General features: G+C 48.4%; 1 protein-coding gene across 1 annotated transcript in view; it reads left to right on the forward strand.

The window, feature by feature from the left end:
- Positions 1-584, forward strand: part of MN1 (MN1 proto-oncogene, transcriptional regulator) — a 44,352-nt gene extending 43,768 nt beyond the window's left edge. Inside the window, exon 2 of the mRNA XM_019756393.3 lies at positions 185-584. Within this exon, the coding sequence (XP_019611952.3) occupies positions 185-366 (182 nt within the window). The 3' untranslated portion in view covers positions 367-584. The remainder of the gene's footprint in view (positions 1-184) is intronic.
- The last annotated feature ends 20,633 nt before the right edge of the window (positions 585-21,217 follow it).

The following is a 21,217-nucleotide window of genomic DNA, read 5'->3' on the forward strand; positions in this document are numbered from 1 at the left end:
AAGCCAGAGGCAACAACAGGGTGATTCAAACTAAGCATCTCTTGATATCCTCAGACTGTAGGCATGAAAGAGGGTCATGGAAACTGTGTTTCTTCCCAAGCCTCTCCCACCCTGCCCCCCATTAGGGCTTCCCACAGAGCTGAGAGCATAGTGCTAACACCCTCTCTTCCTTCTTTCTCCACAGCCCATGACCTCCCTGCGAACAAGGCCTCGGCAGCCCAGCCTGGCAGCCACTTGCAGTGCCTGTCTGTCCACTGCACAGACGACGTGGGTGATGCCAAGGCCCGAGCCTCCGTGCCCACCTGGCGGTCCCTGCACTCTGATATTTCCAACAGATTTGGGACATTCGTGGCTGCCCTAACTTGAATTGACAAGAAATGCCCCCCCCCCACCAGGCCCTTCCCTACCCCCTCTCTCTCCCTTTCCCCCTCCCCTATCCCTACCCCCACCACACTCCCACCCCCATAATTTGAAAGGGCCACTATTGCTGATTGGATGAATTTTTTTTCTAGGTTGGTACCTGCGTAGTGGCATATGGACCGGAAAGGGTTAATTTAAAGGGAAAAAAAAAAACCTCAAAAAAATTTTTTAAAAGAGAAACTCTGTCTGCCACAGTATGTTACCAGTGTTAACCCTTCTGCAGTTAGCAGACTTTTGCTTAAGCCTTTTTCCTGCTAGATAATTCCCATTTTTCTGTCATCTTGGCATACGTTTTTTAGATGACCTCTTTCCTTGTTTTATTTCCATGCTGCTGTATGTCCAAGTATTGTTATTTCATAATAAGACAAGAGTTGCTTTCCTTTTTTATTCTCTTTTATTCTTGTTCCTCCCCCCCCCTGCGCCTCCCCCCTCCGCCTCCCCCCCCCCTTTTTTTTCCTTTTTGCTTTGTTCACTGCTTATTAAAATGGAAATCCTGGAGAAGAGTAGTTCTGGAATATTGCCGGGTGAAAGTCAAATTGTCATCACAATATTATATATTGACACCCAACTGTCATCAGTCAGGCAGAAGCCAAACAATGAATGCCCCCCTTAGGTATTCCGCCTGGGATTTTGTTTTGTCTGTTCCCTAAGAAAATAGATTTTCGTTCTTACAAACACACGCTCAGCCTTCAGCTCCATTCTCTCTTCTGCTGGAAGCTGCCCCTCTCTGCAATGGAGGTGATGACGTGGCCAGCCTGCTCTGTGGGAAGGAGTCAGAATGTTTGACAGTGGTGTTTTCTCTCCTTTTCTGGGCCTCTCCACAGATGCCCCAGCTCTGAATTTTCACGCTATGCTGAGCAGCACTGGTCTGCATGGGGGATGGTGGCCTTCCAGCTTGCAGAGTCTCTGGGGCTGGGGGCCCCAGGATCCTGTTCTGCTCCAGCCAGGCTGGCTGGGTCTTGGGTGCTGGAATTGGGGGCAGATCAATTCTTAGCCCTTGACCTTTCCCGACAGCTGTTTCCAGCCAGGCATCCTGGGGAAGAAGGAAGGGCCTGTGTGTATCTCCCCCACGTCTCCCAATGGATCCCTACTCATTTATTTTACCACCTCCAACCTGGGCAACCCCCCCAATCCCTGGGCTCATTTAGTGAGGGAGCCCTCAGGCTCAGCTTGCCAACCCCCCCTCTATGAGCCTGGGTGTATTTCTTTGCTGGGTTTTGCAGACTTTCTAAGGGCCAGCGGGGAAAGGGAATACCTGGGCCTTGTCTTTTTAACCCCGGAATTTCCCCCCCCTTTGGATTTAATCTCACCCTATTGAAAAATTAGAGCCACATCCCGTGTATCTCATGAAGGGATAACTTCTCCTTTGAGAAGAGATGAGAGGTGGCTGGGTGAGAGGGCTCCTGACCCCCGCGAGGCCTGTTACCTGCTCCTTTCAGAGCGGAGGTCATCAGAGGCCCAGGGTTGGCAGGATCAGGTCCCTTTGGGTGTGATGCCTACAAAGGGCTTGAATGACTTACGGGGAAGGTAGGGGCCACTGAGATTCCAGGGTGGGTCAGACAGGAAGTGACTGATATCACTTCACCCAAATCGGCGACCCATGATTTTATTTCAGTTTTTGTTAACGACCGTGTCTTCCTAAATTCCCCATTTGGAACCTCACCTCCTTCCCCTCCAGGTCCCCAGCGTTTGTAGACCTGGCTTTTTTTAGCAAGTGACCTGAAGGCTTTGAGCTCACCATACAACACCCACATTGTTTATTTCAAAGAACTTTTCAGCCAAGGGAGAAGAGCGTCCAGAAAAATCTCGCTCTTTCCATACCCCCCTCCTTCTTTCCTTCGGCCAGCCCTTCTGGCTTGGGTCTGAGTCTGGATGGTCCGAGGTTCTTGCATGGGCAATCTGAGCAGGAGCCGACTTCGGCCCACAGAGGGGCAGGCCAAAGAAGGTGGTGTGAATTTGTCAGCGAGGAGGTGTGAACTGACTCAGTTCCTGAGTTCTGCCACCAAAGGAGAGAAAAGGGGAGAGATGGTCCCCGTCACGGGCTGGGCTGCCGGAGAATCTGCCATAGTCTGAGCAAAACTCTACGTCCCCTCTGCTTCCACAATGTACAGCTGTTTGAGAGCTTCATCATTTTATTTTTTTAAACAGGAATGATTTCTCCTTAATTGCTTAAGGCTGGGGAGCCAAGCTTCTTGACTTCTGTCTTTGACGTTCCCTGCGTTGAGTCCGTCAGCACTTGGCCATCAGCTCATGGTCCTAGCAACCTCGGAAACCCCTGAAGTTGAAAACTTTCTTGCTCCCCACGACCCCAGAATGGAACAGCTTTAAAAATAGCCTTAAGCAAAAGGATGTTATTTCATTAAATTTGGTTTAATGGAAAGAATAAAAGCAAATTAAAAACACACCCAGCCCATGAGACTCCAAACACTGGTAATCAGTACCGCATAGCAAACTCTTCGGCAAAGAAAATGAAAACGTTATTGCACATGTAAAATATGAAAACTTAACTCTGCTGTGTGTTAGGCAATCCTGTAATCTTTTTTGACTCTTAAAAGAAATTCATTTCTGAAATGCTTGGTTGGAAGACTGTGACAATAGCTCATGAAATTGAGTGTTATTTTTTTTCTTTCTTTTTTAAAAAAATATGTAAAGTGCAGTCTTCTGTATTCATGCATATTGTATATACCTGTATATGTTTTCCTGAGCAGCTAAATAACAATAAATATGACGTTAATGGTGCCTGTGGTACATTTGTGGGCGGGGCTTGCTTTATTTTTCCCCCCACCCCCGCCCCTTTTTCCATAGATCTCTTCAAATTCCACGGAGTATGGGAGTGTAGGTCTGGATGCTGTAGTGTGTGTGTGTGTGTGTGTGTGTTTGTGCATGCACATGTGTGCGTATGCCTGGGTGTGCTGATGGTCTAAGGTGGGTCATCTCAGAATTTCTCCATTTAGCACTCTTGACATTTGGGCTGGAGAATTCTTTGCGGTAAGGAGGGTGCGCTGTCCTATGCATTGTACGTTGTTGAGCAGCTTCCCTGGCCTCTACCCACTAGATGCCAGTAGCACCTCTTGTCCTCGCTCTTTCCCTTGTGACAACCAAAAATGTCTCTAAATATTGCTCAGTGTCCCCTGGGAGGCATGATGCCACCTGGGACTGAGAACCACTGGTATCTGATTAGTGCAGGAGGTTGGGGGCAAGGGGAGACCAGGTGACTATGCTGTGTGGTTATTTTTGGGGTCTTAGAGTTCATTTTCAGGGATCAGTAAGCTTTGTAACCTCCTGCAAGTTATGTGGCTTCTCCGTTTCTCCTTTTCCTCATCTATGAAATGAGTCTAACTTGTGAAGTTGTTATTGGAGGCAGAATGTGTGGACACTGCACATAGGAGGGCTCCATATGAATAAATTGTTAGCATCATGCCATGACCAGAGCATGGCACAGCGGGTGGCATTTGGAGCCTGTTTGTACTGGGTTGGATGCCACTTCCTCTGTTTCTAGCCATGGGCCGTGCGCAAGGGGTTTCAACCCAGTCTCCATTTTCTTGTCTCTAAAATGGGGCAAATAACATCTAGCTTGAGGTTGCTGTGAGCACCGGCCCTGTTTCAGGCTCAGTAAAAAGTCTGGCTGTCCCATGGGCCATCGTTTGGGCAGCAGTTTCACTCTGGCACCTACATCCTCAGGCTTGAAGCCATTGCAGAACCTTAGTCCTCAAAGGGGGGAATGGAGGCAAAAGATAGACAATAAATGGACAGTTAAAAGTGAGGGGAATATGCCCAGTAATCCATGGTAGGCGGGATGAATATCACTCTGAGAGATTCATGAACCTCAGATGTGAAGCTTCCTCCAGCAGGTCACGTCCAGGTGGACTTTTGAAGGATGAATAAGAGTTCATCCTCCTCATCCCAGCACGTAAATTGACCCTAATTGGGCAGAATTTGTTGCATTTCTTCCGTTCAGCTTTGCAAGTTTTCTTTATGTATGCAATGGCATATTTGTCAGAATATAAAGTTTTAAAGACGAGGCCTCTACATTCACTTTAATTTGGAAGCGCTTAAAAATCTCTTTAACCTTTAAAGGTCTGCTCAGAGTGACAGTGGTGTATGATCGCGTTCAGTGCTCAAGGAAGGGAAGAAAAGTGAAAGAATGATGGGCAGCGGGTGTGAGCGTTGGGGAGACTTCAGGTTTGGTGTGAAATGAATGGATGAGTGAGTGAATGGATTCAAGTCTCAAAGGGCTGAGAACTAAAAGGACCGTGTGACTTGGGGGACGTCACATTGGAGTGCATGTTGGCACTGGGGGGGCAGGGCAGGGCTCTAGCAGCAGGCTGGCACATCACGCAGGTTGGCCTTTCTGCGTTGACAGAGAAACCCTATCTTAGCCAGACATCCCAGCGTACACTTCGGAATGGCCTCATCCCCGAGCACTGACAATTCCAGAGGGCTAAGGGGCTGTCTCATGGGAGAGAATGGAAGTGGTGTCTGGTGGACCCTCTGCCTTTTGAGAGCTGGGAAAAGGTGCAGAGAAGGATGCCTCACCTGACTTTCTTATTTAAAAGATTAGAAAAGGATCCCAAGACCAGAGTGAAACACGGAATTCCCTAACTGACAGGGAGATCACAGGCAGGACCCCACGTGGGGCACCTAAATTGAGTCGTAGTGGAGCTAGAGGGTGTGCGGGTGCCAAGCTTTCGCCTCCAGACTGGGCTGAGACGACGTGGAAGTGATTGGGGGTGAGAACCAAATTCTGCAATTATAACACAGTGTGATAGGTTGGGCTTACGACCCTAATTCTGCAATTATAACATAACCTGATGAACTGGCCCAGGAACCTTGGAAGAATTTTTTTTTATTGAGATACAATTTAGATACCACAAAATTCATCATTTTAATGAGTTGAATGTATATAACTGAATGGCTTTTATTATATTCACAATGTTGTGCAATCATCATAGCTATCCAGTTCTAGAACATTCTTATTACCCAAGAAAGAAACCTGGTACCCTTTTCAGTCAATCCCAATTACCCTCTTCTTCCAGTCGTTGGCAACCACTTGTTGACTTTTTGTCTCTATGGCTTTGCCTATTCTGGATATTTCATGGAAATGGAATCATACAATATGTGGTCTTTGTGTCGGGTGACTTTTACTTAGCATAATGCTTTCAAGGTTCATTCCTTTTTCTGGCTAAATATGATTCCATTGTATGAATATACCACATTTTGTTTATCCATTTAGCAGTTGATGGAAATTTGAGTTGTTTTCACCTCTTGACAATTATACGTAATACTGCTATGAACACACCAGTTTTTGTGTGAACATACATTTTCAATTCTCTTGGGCATATACCTGGGAGTGGAATTACCTGGTCGCATGGCAACTATGTGTTTAACTTTTTGAGGAACTGCCAAACTCTTTCCACAGCAGCTGCACCATTTTACATCTTGGAAGGAATTTTTTGTTTGTTTATTTAACCCAGCATTCCCCCTCCCCCTTTCTCACATTTTGAAAATTAAGGTGTAATTTTTATACAATAAATGCACAGATCTAAAGTGTACAATTTGGTGTGTTTTCACCAATGCCTACATATGTGTAACCCAAACCTATACCAAAATTATACAACAGGACAAACTCCCAGAAAGTTCCCTCCTGCCCTTTTCTAGTCTAAAGCAACAATCTATCGGACGTCTGCACCATTGATTAGTTTGGCCTGTTCTTGCATCTTGAATGTCATAGAAATGGAATCACACAGCCTACCAATGGTTTGGGGTTTCCGGTTCAATGTCTGGATTGCTGGGATGGGGAGGGGATTGTGAATAATGCAGCTGCTGCTGGTACCAACGGCCATTCATTGAGCACATGCCCAGAGACTTCCCCACACTTTCTGGAATTCAAACCCTGGCCTGCCTGACTCTCCATCCAAACCTCTACCTGCTGCTCTGCAGTTATCAGAGAGCCCTGGCCCAGCAGGACGGGGCATGCGGTGGGGTGTGAACAGATGGTGTGAGGGAGCCAGTGCCAAATTCCCCATTAACTGGCCAACGGTCTTCTCTCTGGGCCTTAGATTTCCCATCTGAAAAATGGGCTTATATCAGCCCTTACTGCAGGTAACTCCCAAAGCAAGACTTCCCTGAGAGAAAGATGGAAAGGGGAAAGTTGAAAATGGTGAATTCCACCGGGGGTTGGAGGGACACCCTTGCCAGTTATCAGAAGCTGTGCAGCCAAGGGTCATTCATCACCTAGTGGACACCAAGTGCTGGCTAGGCACTTCCCCTGCACATTTAATGCTCAGGGCCTCAGAGTCCCTCCTAGTAGATAGGTGAGGAAACTGGGGACCAGGGACATGTAGTCAGTGGACTAAGTTCACCCAGAGGTGAGTGACTGGCTGGGTGCACATTCAGGAAGCACAGAGCTCTGAGCTTATGGGCTGGCAGGGGTCACCGTCTATTTGTACCTATGGTAAGGATTTGAGCAAACAGGGATAGCCTCACCTCTCCCAGCAAAGCCCTATGGTCACCTGGTTTTTCTAGGGAGAGTGGGGACCCAGGAGGAACTGGAACCCGAGTCTGGCAGAATCCCTTTTGTTGGCCAGGTATAGATGTTAGCCTCATTCTATGATGTAGGTGGTGATAGGGAGGAGGTAGAGGCTGGGTGGCAGATAGCTCATTAGCTCTAAATCCTGCTCACTGCCTCGGTGGCTGCTCTCCAAGCCTCAGTTTCCTCCTCTGCAAAATGGGACCAATTTTAGCACCCACCACATAGAGGATTCATGTAAGGATTCAATGCAGTAAGAGAGCTTTGGGCAGGGGCTGCTCTGAGCAAACATTCAGTACATGTCAGCTGTTGTTGGTGTTAAAATGAACCATTATGTACCTCAGTTTCTCCCTGTGCAAATGAAGGAAACACTTGTGTGATGTATGCTATGTGCAAGGGCCTTACACTGAAAAGTTATATATATATATATATATATATATATATATATATATATATATATATATATATATATAAATTTTATTGGGGAGTGACAATGGTTAGTAAAGTTACATAGGTTTCAAGCGTACAATTCTGTAATACATCATTTACATGCTGATGAGTTATATTAACAGCATAGGAGACAGGCTCTATTATGTGCCCCATTTTCCAGAGAGGGAAACTGAGACACAGGGAGGTGAAACCACTTGGTCAAGATCACCTGGGCAGCTGGTGGTAGCTCCCCCTCCTGAGGTCATGAGGAATCAGTCATGTTCAGTACAGGACCAGGCTGGGCCAGCCCCCAGTGGGGTATACAGATGAGACTCAGAGAGGCACAGCCACTTACCTGAGGCCACACAGCTGGCCAGTGGCAGAGCACCGGACCAATTTGGGTCTTTCCGTTTCAAGGGGTCAGGTATTTCTGGCTCTCCCTGTTCTGTGCCTTGAATACAATAATTGCTGGATAAATGCTCTGTTCCCTGCCCAGGCAGGGGCCAGCCAAATCTTTTCCCGTCGTTTTGGCTGTTGTTGGCTGAGGAGACAGGGAAGAAAGTCTGGGAGGAAGAGGTTCTTGGTTTTCCTGCCTCCCCCTTGCTTCCAGCACATACAGGCTGTGGGCTGGGCCAGAACAGGGCTTCTGGCAGCCCCCGCCCTCTAGCAGGAGGTGAGATGGTGGCAGGTGGGAACTCCTGTTTCTCCAGCCACTCCTTCTGGGGCGGGAGCCCTGCCTGTCTGGCCGGTGGGATGGGAGCTGGAGTGGGGGTTGGGGAGCCGTGGGGACCGCCTGGATCAATGCCACTGTGCACTGTGGCTGCAGCCTTTGTCCCCTTCATTACAGCCCCTCCCCATGGGTTGGAGGAGCTGGGCCCCACGGGAATCTCACCCACAAGAATACATTCTTCTTGGTGCCTCTGAAGCCCCCTCCAGCCGCTCCAAGCAGCCCCCACTCCTCCAGCCTTTGTACCAAGGAGGAACCCTCAGGAGTTCTGAGCTCCTCAGAGGACAAAGGGCTCATTGAGGCGCCAAGGCCAGGCAAGGGGGAGGGGAAGAGTGTAGGGCAGAGTGACTGACAATAGTTGACAATGCTGGAGCCACCCAGGGACCAGGTTCAAATCCTGCCCCTGCCACACAAACCCTGTGTGCCCCTGAGGACCTTGCTTCTGGGAGCCTCGATTTACCCATCTGTGAGATGAAGTGATTAGGGGATGGTAAGAGTCCACAGTGGCTGGTTATTGCCTGTAACTGTTATGTTCATGATGTACGGGGTTGAATATTGTTAATATAGATCTCAAAGCCATCATTTTGCATGGAACCCCCTATGGCCAACTGTGTTTCCAAATCTGGAATTTGGGAGAACTTAGAAAGTTGGGGAAGTTAGAGCTTATACCATGTGCTCAGTGACACACCCAGGGGGCTGCAATCAAATATGCAAACCACTCTCATCAGAAGGGATAAAGACCTCTAGGCACACAAATTTGAGAACCATCTGTTTTTAGAGGCTTTTTGGATTTCAGGATTGAACATAACAGAGTATGATCGTTTACTGCTAGAATTCATTCACTCACTCATCAAATATTTACTGAGCATCTACTATGTGCCAGACAGTGCTTCAGGCTCAAAGGGCCCAGTGAGGCTCACACTGGGTTGTGTGGGGTGATGTCTACACCTGCCTCTACATGTACCCAAGGGTTTGTGGTGTCATTAAACCTTGTTTATAGATGAGGAAGCCAGGATTACCCACCCCTAACATTCATGCTTTCTTAGAATCTTTCCCCAGCATTGTGTTAAAGGTGGAGGTGGGGATGGGATAGTGATGGGCTTCTGAAGTGGACGCTGTGGTCCACTTGACCAGCTTGAAGGCGAGGGAACAGGCCTGGGCCATGCAGTGTCTTGCAGCTGACACGCGGAGTGGGGAAGGTAGGGCCTGTGTCACCTGCAGTCTCCAGAGCCCGGCTCTACCTGGGGCTGGAGGAATGCTGTGTGGGATGTCGGAGTGTTGGATGAGCCTGGGTTTGAATCCTGTAGGACCTGCTGCCGGCTGTGTGACCTTAGGCAGGCCAGGTTGCTTCTGGGGCCTCAATTTCCTTGGCTGTCAAATGGGCTCAATGAGCCCTTTAGAGGGCTTCTAGAAGGACTGAATTACTGATCTGTTGGATGTGGAAGGCACTTGTAGCAGCTCAATTGCTGAAACAAAGTGGCTTTTCTCTCTGGGGTTTGGGACAGGGATTTTCCCCTTCAATGAGCAGCTATACCACTTGGGGCAGGGGAGGCAGACAGTTAAAAAAAAACCCCAGAAGCCCAGGTCTTCTGACCTGATCCTCCTGATGTGGGGTCTGGAATTCTGACTCTTAGCCAGGCGGGGAACCTCAGGTGGAAAGAATCCCCTTTCCCTCCAGCTGCCCTGTCTGCTGACTGTTGACCCCTTGCAGAGGGGGGGTGGTGGCGGTCATGCCGGCTGGGCAGGCCAGCTACATAATGCATGTGGCCCCGCGCAAAATGAAATGTGGGTCCCTTGTTCAAAATACAGGAAAAAAGGCATGAAACGAGGCACTAAAATAAAATACTTTTCTCCTTCTGTGGTCTCTCCCTCGACTTATGGTGTTTTTTTATTTGCAACTTAACATGGCTCTAAGTGAAGAAAATCAAACTTTTAAATTATTAACATGAATTTCGCCACTCATCTGCATATTGTGCAATGGCAGTTTTAAGTACAAATATAAGAGCATTTCATTTGTGTGCCATGTCATCGAAATTATACGATTTGTGTTTATAGTTCGTACATGTGTATGTATTTCGTTTTAGCCAGAACACTGGAAATGCTGCTCAAAACGAATTTAACTGTTTTTATTTCACTTTTTGATACATTCACATTCTAACCAACACTCGACCTTCCACTTCCTGAAAGGAAGAGGAATTATGACTTGCTCCAACTTTTCTTTCCTTCTATGTTGTCATTTCAACATCAGGAAACAGCAATCAGAAGGGTTCCCATAGGGTTCCTTGGTTGTCTGGGTTTCACAGAAAGCTTTATTTTTGTGTTCGAAGTAAGTTTAGGTGGAAAGGAGTGCCTCTTGGGGCTGGCAGCACCCCCACTTACTCAGTCTTAGATGCAAACTGTTTCTCTCATACTCGATTTGCATCTCGCTGACCTCCCGTGCACAGTGGGTCAACCGGAGTTCTGTGCTCACAGGGCATCACGAAAGCGACCTAGGACGCAGCCATCGAGAAACAGCAGTAGACACACACACTGCACATATCTCACCTGCCTCCATTGTCCCACGGGGCTTCACCTGCAAAATGCAAGTTGAAGGATAAAACTGTGAAGAATTTTGAGACGAGGACAGCAAAACATTAAACCACGTATGGGGCCCTCGTGAGTGTGGGATCCTGGGGATTGTACAAGTCACATACTCACGAAGCTGGTCCTGTTCCAGGGGCACCACTTCCCTTACGGGTGGGGAAACTGAGGCCCAGACATGGGCGGGATCCCTGATGAGGTCATAGGGTAGGGTAGGACCTCCCTGGGCCTCAGTTTCCTCATAATTGGATTGGAGGTCATCAGATTTGCTTCATGGGGATGGGGTGCTGGTTAGGAACAGAAGTGGGGTTGAGTTTTCAGATGCCAATCATTCTCTGCCTCCTGCAGTTCAAACACTGGATCATTCATTCATTGATTCATTCATTCAACAAATCCTAGCTGACTATTTACTATGTGCCAGGCAAGACTAACCTGATTCCAGTCTTGGAGGAAATTCCAGTCTGGTAGGCAGGGCCCTCTATTCCAAGCCTAGAGACATTGTCTAGAAACTTCCAGACCCTGAGACCAGAGGCCACAACTCTGATCATCCCTAGATAAGTGGCAAGAGGGTAGGACATAAGTGACAGCTTTTCACTGAGGTGTCATCGGAAACAGGCTGTGAATTTGCTGAGAGTTTCACTAGCTAGAGAAAGGACGTCCCAGGAAGAAGACGGCTTGGCCAAAGGCGTAGCAGCTAGAAAGGGTTTCAGGGAAAAACTGGCAAAGCCTAGACCCTTGAGGAGAAGAGATGGAGGCAAAGAGGGAGATTTGAGTCAGAAGCCCCAGAGGAGATATTCAGAGGTCATGTGACTCCAAATCCCATCCCCCACCTCACTCAATTCTTGGGCCAGGCCTCCAGCCAAGATTTCTCCTTGGAACTTGGCTTTCTGCATGGAGCTAAAGGAGTTCTTGACAGCCCTGCCTCATGGCCTAGATATGTCAGTGTTTCTCTCTCTTTCCCTCCCATCCTCCTTCCCTCCCTCCGTTCCTCCCTCCCTCCCTTCTTCCTTCTTTCCCTTCCTCCTTCCCTTCTTTTCTTCCCTTTTTTCTTCCTTTCCTTCTCTCTAGTCTTCCCTCCGTCCCTCTCTCCCTCCTTTCCAAGACCTGGGTCTAGGAGCTCCTCAGCCCAGTCCCTGCATGAAAATAGCAGCTGTTTTTTTTTTATCCAGCACTCTGCCAAGCGTGTGCATCTTCTCACCAAATCCGTATCCAACTCTGTCATCTTAGAGATGAGGAAACTGAGCTCAGAGAGCTTAAGTGACTCCCCCAAAGTCATTGCGAATGGGGGAACTGGGTTTAAGCCCAGATCATTTGAAGCTCACCTGTGGGCCCTGAACCACAGGCCTGCATGCTCCCCTTTCCCAGTTCTTTCTGCCTCCATTACCTCTAGGGAACTCCTATTAACCCTTTAGAACCCTGCTGAAGCAGCTTTTCCTTTGTTTCTTCAGACCTTCAAGGAACATCCCGTTTCCCCATTCCACAAATATTTGAGTACTCCTATGTTCCAGGCACAGTGCTAGGTCCCGGAGAAACACTGATGAGTAAACTAACCTGGTTTCACCAACTAACAAGTAAACACAAATCAATACATTGTTACTAGTTGTGGAAACAGTTTTGAAGGACACGAACTGAGCGCTGTAAGAGAGAATAATGGTCTGGAGTTACGAAATGCATTGGGTGATCAGAGAAGTTCTTTTGAAGAGGTGAAATTTGAAAGTGACTTCAGAGAGAGAATCTGGCCGCTGCAAAGGCCCCGAGGCAGGAAAATCTTGATGTGTGCAAAGAACAGCGAGGAGGCCAGCGTGACTAGAGCGGAAGGAGAGAAGAAAGGGTGGCAGGAGGTGAGCCAGTGAAGTGGGCAAACCTCACTTAGAGTTGTCCCCTAAGGCACTGTAGTTTTCGAGACTCTGCTTCCCTCCTGGGGCAGAGGGATCAGATTAAATCCTCATGGTGTCCCCAGAGCAGGGCCTGACACCCTGGTAGTGTGCAGCTGAATTGGTTTGAAGCAGCTGTGGGTCAACCAGCAAGGGACAGGCAGCTCTGCTCCCTCTCTCCTTTCCTCTGCTCAGGAAGGTGGCTGGGCCCTCCCCACTTGGCTGGCTTCTCTGGGACACTTTAAGGGACACAGTAGGTCAGCTGGGTTGGAGGGACATGAGAGATGCTGACGTAGGACCCAGGAGGGGGCCAGGGTGGCACTCTTTGGGAGTCAGACACCATCTGCAGCTCATTTTCCTGCGTCATTTGCATTTTCTCTGAAATTTTTTTTTTTTTTGCGGTTTCAGCCAAGTGCTCTGTGATGCAGGCTACAGCTTTAAAAGAGCATCAGAAGAGCTGGTGGGCATTGGGTGTGGCCCCTCCAGGCTAGTAGCCTCCCTGGGATCCCCCTTCAACGCCCTGTCCTGCCTGAAGCAACTGGACTCTTGGATTGAAATGGGTAAGAGCCACGAGTCACGCACAGCTAGTGTTTGTAGAGGTTTCCCTTGCGACAGGCTCCGTGTTCAGAAAACACCATTCAGTCTTCACAAGAGCCTTGAGTGAGAGGAAGGGTATTATCCCCTCAGAGGCTCACAGCAGGCTCACAGGGAGCAGAGTGGAAGCTTCCAGCAAAATTGCAGGGTAGCTCCTGTTCTCACTTTAAGGGTGGGCGGCTCTGCCAGACAGAATACCGGTCTGCCAGATTTACAGGCTGCTGTCTCCTTGCGTAGGACAGGAAGGGTTCTCTGAGGTCCTTTAGTACAACCAACCATTGTATAGTCAAGGAAACGAAGACCTTCAAATAGACGGGAAAGGGTGGAGTTGGGATTTGAACTAGGAATGCCAGCTTCAGAGAAAGATACATGATGTCACTTCAGCCATAAAAAAGGCGAACCCCCTAAATGTGTAGGGCTGGCCCTGCTCAGAGAAGATGGTGTCAGAGGTAGATTCCTGCATAAACCACCCACCCCAACCCGGCACGTCATACCTGCCAGTGTCTTGAATGGTGGGGCTCAATCCTGTCTGTGGGACATGAGATAAAATAATTTTGAATTCCCTAGTGAGACAACTCTTCCTTCCAAGTCCTCTCATGACATCAGGGAAAAACTCCTGTTGATGCTAATATGTCTTTAACACCTCTCTCCAGCTCCTGCTCATCTCCCTTTTTAACAAAGAAGCCCAGAGCTTTCTGCAGGCATCGCTGTCTGCTAGAATTTAGTGGCAGTTTTGTCAAGAGGGAGCCATTCGAGCTGAGCCCAGGAGGGTCACTGGGGGTTTGACAGGGAACAGGGAGGAACATTCTGGGTAGAGGGAATAGCTGGTGCATAGTCCTGGAGGCACTGGGGAGTGTAGCATATTTGGGAGAGAGGGGAATCATTTGATGTGAGTGGAACGGTAAGATGTGGGTGACAAAGTGGGAAGGAGTCTTAGGCAAATGGCCCTAGTGCCATATGAACGGGCTTGGGATTTATTCTGTGGGTGATGGGAGTCATGGAAGGGCTTTGAGCAGGAGCAGGGGTTTGGAGGGAGTGAGACTAGAGGCAGGTAGGGAGTTAAGAGATTCTACCCGTGTTCCTGGTTAAAGATGACAGTTACCTGGAGGGAAACAGTGGCTTTGGGGATGAAGACATCAGTGCTGGCCTAACAACTAGGCTTTGCCTAATGATGATGGTAATGATGTTGATGGTGGTGGTGATGCTATGGTGGTAATAGCAGCATAAATAATACTATCGACTAACATTTGGTTTCATGTTCCTCATCTCATTGTTATTATGAAACCACCATCCTATGGGATGGACAACATTTTCATTCCCATTTTTCAGATTGCCTGTGGCCATCTAGCTAAAGAATGGCAGAGTGGGAATGGCGTCCCGGGCTGGCCTGACTCCTGAGCACTGAGCTCTGGATTCCATGCCGCCTGTTTCCAGGCAGCAGATGGAAGAGGCTGTGCCTTAACCTTCCCCCAGATGCAGGACACAGAGATAGTAGGTTTCTCTTGTCCCCAGCCTTTGTCCTGCCCTGACCCTATGGGTTTAGACTTTGTAGGCGCCGGCTGCACTTTTGTCTGGGGGCTCGTCATCCCCTTGGCCTTGGTGGCTGTACTCTGTTCCCCAGGGAAGGAGAAGCCTTTCCACAGCCCTCAGCCCTTTTGTGCCAAACCCTGGCCCATGTGAGATGAGTGTTGGAGGAATTTGGCTCATATGGATCCAATTTCTTTTGGAATATCCAGCAAATGATGCTGGACAAAGGCAGGCTGCCTTGGCCAGACCTAAAATATGTGGGTGATTGCTTCCGAGATGTTTGACAATTCCAAGACTCAGTGGAATGGACGGGCAGCACTGGGCTATGGCAACCAGTCCAGAAGTGAGTAATCAAATGACACAGCTCATCCCGTGAGTGTGGCAGGGACACATGGACAGGGACCAAGTGGTAGGGGAATTTGGCCAGGTTGGGTGAAGTGCTGAACAGGGCTGCCCAGGGCACGAGACACTCTTCTCTCCAGGAGACACATAGTGTCAGAAATGACGTTTTCTTTTCCTGCTGAGTGACCTGAGTGAGTCCCTCAATGTCGCTGAGACATAAGCACTTCTATCTGTCAAATGGGGCAAGCAGACCTAAAGAGTATCGAGCAGAACCAAAGCAGACTTCTTGGTTTTTTCCAACTTCTCTTTCCTTCCAGGCATTTGTTCTTCCTCTTCTCAACATGTACTTCTGGTGGGGGCTGTCAGTCATAATATCCCATAATATCCTTTCTGACTGCAGTGACTGGTCTAAAGATGGGCATGTGACCCACACTGGGCCAATCAGAGTCCTTCCCTGGGATTTTTGCTCTTGGGCTGGATATGAAGGCAGCTCCTTTCTTTCATAGAGGTGAGCCCTGAAGTGTCTATGACTGTGTCCCCCGCTCTGTGGAGGGCCTGGTCTGAGAGGAAGAAGGTGACCAGTAAAGAGAGAAGCCGATGAAGACAAAAGAAATATCCAGGGGAGGTTGGCATGCTGGAGGCCTGCCTCACACCTGTTCTCCTCACAGAATTTTTGGTGACAAGAGCCAAGAAGATCTCCTGTTTTACTTAAGCTAATTGCACCTGTATTTCTATCTCATATGAGTAAAACAGTGTTCATAAATGCCAGCGTTTCCTGGCTTCCAAGGCACCTCCATGGTTCATTACCCTCATTGTTCCTCAGAGCTGCTCTCTGAGATGGGTATTAATATTTCTATTTACAGATATTAATAATCACAATCAACCCCGTTTCCTGAGAACTCAATGCTGTGTCATCCAACCACTGAGCTAAGTCTCTTGTAGGAATTATTTTATTGCCTCCTACAATGCCCTCGGCAATAGTGTTTATTAATATCCCCATTTTACAGATAAGGAAATGGAGGGGCAGAAGCATCAAGGGACTCACTCCAGGTCACACAGCTGGCAAACGGCAGACCCAGAATTCAAACTCAGGGCAAGTTTTCAACCCCCTTGTTATTGTATTGGTCTGTGACGGAGGCGCTGATGGTGGTGAACAAAGAACAAAGATATATCGAGCACCTATGCTACAGTGTGGTAATCACTTCAAATACATTGTCTCTTTTAGTTCTCACGATGGCCCTGTGATGTAGATACCATTTTTATCCCCAGTTTGCAGATGAGGAAATAGAGGCTTACAGAGGTTGACAGCTTACCAAACGTTCCATGGCTAGAAAATGGCAGAGCCAGAATGTTGTGCTATTTCAAAGCTGGTGCTCTAAATTCTATACTGTAGCGTTGGTGGCATAGACTGACTGAGAAAGACCTCAATTGTTCCTCCCTGCCTCTTTCTCTAGCTAAGCCTCTTTACAATGTGGCTTTACAGCGCCTTCCATGGACAGGTGGAGTCAATTTCCCATCGTTGGAAGCCAGGCGTGGTCACATGATTTGTGTTAGCCAATAGAATGTGGTGGGAATGGCACTATGCCAGTTCTAAGCTGAGCTCTAAAGAGGGTTTGCAGGTTCTACTCTTTCTTGGACCCCTGTTCAGCTGCTGTGAGATTAAGCCTGGGCCAGCTTGCTGGAGGATGAGAGGCACGTAGAACAGAACTGAGTTGAGGAGGCCAGCCTTGATCTGCCAACAGCCAGCTGAGCCCCGGGCATGACGGTGAACCCAGCCAAGCCTAGCAGAGCCACCTAACCAACCATTCTAGATATGGGAGCAATAAACGCTTGGCATTGGATACCACTGAGGTTATGTCATTATTTTGTCAGGTAGATTTATTGTGACAAGGAGAACAAGTGGTGACAAGGGGGAGGAAGGGAGAGAGTGTCTTCCTTGAGCCATCTCTGGCTGTGCCTACTTTGCTGGATGCCACAATAAAGGACCAAGAGACACCATCTTTGTCTGGTCCCGACACCCACCCTTTCCGCAGTGAAGAAGGTGTGACGTAGGTTTCTAGAGCTGTGCTTAAGTGCCTGTAATTAATAGCAGGGCTGACTCAGAAGGGCTGTCCTGCCTGCCCACCCGGCCTGCCCGTCCTACTCAGAGTGGAGTTTGCAGGAGTTGAGTAATTGTATTGTTTATTGCACTAAATGGAACATTAATCAAGCATCTTGAAGGCACTCTGGCTGTCCCCATGGGCCATGTTCTGCCGAGTGCCTTGATGGGAAGTGGGCACTTGCTAGACCTGTATGGTGGACACAGAGGGTTCCAGCTCCAGCTTTCCAGGTGCCCACTCCCCTTCCTGTGTTATGGGCCCCATTTCACAGCTGTGGAAACTGAGGCCGAGAGAGGCCAAATCATTCGCTCAAGATCACCCAGCAAGGAAGGGAGAGGGAAAGGATATGACTGAGGTGCACCCGTGTCCAGTGCCAAGCTATGAGCAAGACCTCTGCAGGCTTCCCTGAATCACCAGCTGGGTCCCTGAATGTTGCAGGCATTTTTCCTCAGCCTCCCCGAGATTTGGGAGGAGAACGAAGCTCGTTAGATGTCACTGATCACAGAGATAATTTGCCTAAAGCAGCAGAAAGACTTTCCAGCACAGACACCAGTAAATCTCCAAGAAGTTGCCGAGATTGGGCTCGGGGGGTGGGGGTGGGGGGAAAGTGTATGAAGAGAGGTCGGTTGTTGATGGGCATAGCCCTGAGAAGTGAAGGTGCTTTTCCACCTCACTCCTGTGGGTGGGAAAAGGGTGCCTTTCTTCCCTACACTCATGACAAGGTGGCTATTTTTAAGCCCCTCTTTTTATAGTTAAAACATGTTCATGTCAAAGCCACCATGTAAGGAATACCTCAGGCATCCTGGGAAGTGACGTTCAGGCAGACAGGAGAGGCCTCAGGCTGACGCCCGCCCGAGTGGGGCTGTGATGACTCATCGTCTCTTCCTCACGTCTCATGCTCCTTTGTCCCTGGGGACTGTCTTGTTGGGAGTTTCCTAGTGACAGGGACAGTGGCCCCAGCCAGAACTGATCATATGCTCCAACCCCTAACTGAAGTCCCAGGTGTTGTTTCCTCACCTCCACTGAGCACCAAGGGCTGAGCGTGACTGAACTCTCTCTAGGCCAGCCCCCCCTCCGCACCCTAATCCATGTCTACACCACAGCCAGCGTGCTCCTTCTAAACACCAAATGTGACCCCTGCTCTCCCTCACTATTTCCCCCCCCTCTTTCACAGATCTTCCCCGGAAGATTTTATTAGAAAGAAATGTTTAGCAGCTAAAAAGAAAAAATGAGAATCCTAAGTTTTGAAGTTAGACTTCATTATCCTCAGAGCTCAGCCACTTAGCTGTGTGACTTTGGGCAAATGACTTAACTTCTCTGAACCTCGTTTTCCTAATTTGTGAAATGGGAATAAAAATCGTACCTACTCGTACCTTGTTCTGAACAATGTGACAACTTCTATTTTCCAAAGACGGTCACAAATATGTTTTCCCTCCCTCACTCCCTTGTAGAACCTCATTTCTCTCACATCAAGAGGTGGAATCGACGTGCCCTCCCCCTCAAACCTGGGTAGGCATTTGTGATGGCCTCAGCCAATAGAGCATAGTGAAGGTGATGGTATGACTTCTGAGGCTAGGTCATAAAAATGCCATGTGCGTGTGTCTGGTTCCCCTGGGATGCCCACTCTGGGAACCCAGTCACCATGTGGGGAGGAAACCCAAGCATCCTATGAAGAGGCATGGAGACCCACAATGTACAGCCACAGTTAGCTCCCCGCCCACAACCTGGAGCAAACTGCCAGACATATGAATGAACTAATTTGGAAGTTGATCCTTCCCTTCATGGTTGATCTGCCTGCGCCGATGCTGTGTAGAGAAGAGGTAAACCATTCCTGCTGAGTCTCACAAAAATAGATTCATAAGCAAACTAAATGATTGTTGTTGTTTTAAGGAATGAAGTTTTGGGGTGATCTTTGTGTAGCAGATTACCAGAACAGGGAATAGGTGAGATACGGCACCGGGGGCAAAGCCCAGGACCTCGTGTATTGTAAGCACTTTTTACACAGAATAAATTAAGCCCAGAGACAGTGATGAGTTGGCTCAAGGTCACACAGCTTTTGGGCATGTTGTCCATTTACTTCTGCTTCTTCTCTGCGTGGAGGTGGTAAGGACATGACTGTTGGGATCTGAGCCCATCCTAGGGCTGGGGCTCTAATGTCTCTCCCCAAAGGTTTAACTTGACCCATTACTCAGAGCAGGTTTATCAACCAGGCATGGGTAGCTCCAGACAGGTTTGCTGCAAGCCATCTCCTCCCTGACTCTTCCCTCTCCGGCCCTCAATGGCTGCCCGGGGAGATGGGGCCAATTGGTCCAGCTGGGCACTGGCAAGTGAAGGGCCCCGGAGGCGGGGAGAAGGGCATCTTCTGGCACCAGCCCCTGCTTCCTGTCTGCTTGCAGCTTGTACTCCCGAGTGTGAGTTGCTATGAGAAAGGATCTGTGTGATTCTTTCCTCTCGGCATTAATAATACTGTTAATTAAGCGGCCAAGAGAAGAACACGGCTGGCGCCAATGAGAGGACAATGGTCTGAAAAGGGAACAGAGAGACGCATCAACAGCTTCCCATGCAGGGCTTTCAAAAGAGCAGCTGTGGGGAGCAGGCGGGCAGAGAACAGAAGGGATGTCGCCACAGTGGCGAGCGCGGCATGGACGGGCAGGGAAGTGCTGCGATGAGCCCATGCCAGCCTCCCAGCTGTGCTCCTCCCTGGCACTCCCTGCCTGCCCAGCTGGATGAGGGCTTCTTTGGAGCTTCTGGAGAGGCCGGTGAAGCAGCCACCAGCTGGTCCACATAGATTCCTCATGGGATCTCCCTTTGCTTCCATTTCCTCATCTACAAAACAGGTAGGTTGAACTAAATCCCACTTCTTATGTGTTGATATTGATTGGAGGTGGCTGCCTCCAATGAGAATATAGAAACCAAATCCATGCTCCATTGAAAAGCATGCTGGAATTGATTAGTAATGTCTGCCATGGTTATGGGATTGGCAATTTTCGGCACAAGTGCTAACCATGGATTGGATCTTCATGGCCCATTCATTTATCTAATAAGTAGTTTTAAAAACACCTACTAAGTGCAAGTCTTTCTCTTTTTGTGTGTGTGTTAGATTTCCTCATCTATAAAATGGGTGCCCTGGGGGGAAGAACATTTTTTTTCCCTCTGGGCTATTTAGATAAAGAAAGTGGGAAGCGCTTTCTTTAAGTAGGAAGAGCTAAGAAAGAGGATATGTCAGGAGTGATGAGAAGGAAGGTTTGGTATCTGCACCTCATTTTAAACCAGGAATTGGCAAACTGCACAGGCCACTAAATAAAGCTTTATTGGATCACAGCCATGCCCTTATTGTCATCTATGTATTGTCTGTGGCTGCTTTTGTGCGAAGTCACAGAGACTTTATGGTTCTCAAAGCCTAAAATATTAACTGTCTGGGCCTTTTACAGAGAAAGTTTGCCTACTTCTGCTTTATATTTTTTCAAGGCACTTTCCCAACCGTCATCTGATTTGCTTTTCATGCCCGTCCTCTGAGTTTGGCTGGCCAGGTACAGTCACGAGCTGCTTAATGAAGGGGATATGTGTTGAGAAACGCATCATGGGTGATTTTGTCGTTGTGTGAACATTGTAGAGTTCGCTTCCACAAACCGAGATAGTCTAGCCTACCGTACACCTAGGCTGCATAGGATAGCCGATTGCTCCTGGGCTACAAGCTTGTACAGTATATTACTGTACCGAATACTGCAGGTTATTATCACACAGTGGTAAGTATTGGTGCATTTAGACATATCTAAACATAGAAAAGGGACAGTAAAAATACGGTATAAAAGATAAAAAATGGTACGCCTGGATAGGGCACGTACCATGAATGGAGCTTACAAGACCGGAAGTTGCTCTGGGTGAGTCAGTGAGTGAGTGGGGAGTGAATGTGAAGGCCCAGGACACAGCTGTCCACTGCTGTAGACTCTATAAACACTCTACACTTCGGCTGCACTACATTTATAAAACAACACGAGATCAAATCAAGCACAAGAGACAATGATATAATTAAAAGATGCGGTAAACACAAGATACATGAGACTCCTGATAGTGGCACGCAGCATACTATTTTACC

This window comes from Rhinolophus sinicus, chromosome 9 (genome assembly GCF_057876585.1).
Source record: "Rhinolophus sinicus isolate RSI-liver-muscle chromosome 9, RSI-T2T, whole genome shotgun sequence".
Classification (NCBI taxonomy): Eukaryota; Metazoa; Chordata; class Mammalia; order Chiroptera; family Rhinolophidae; genus Rhinolophus; species Rhinolophus sinicus.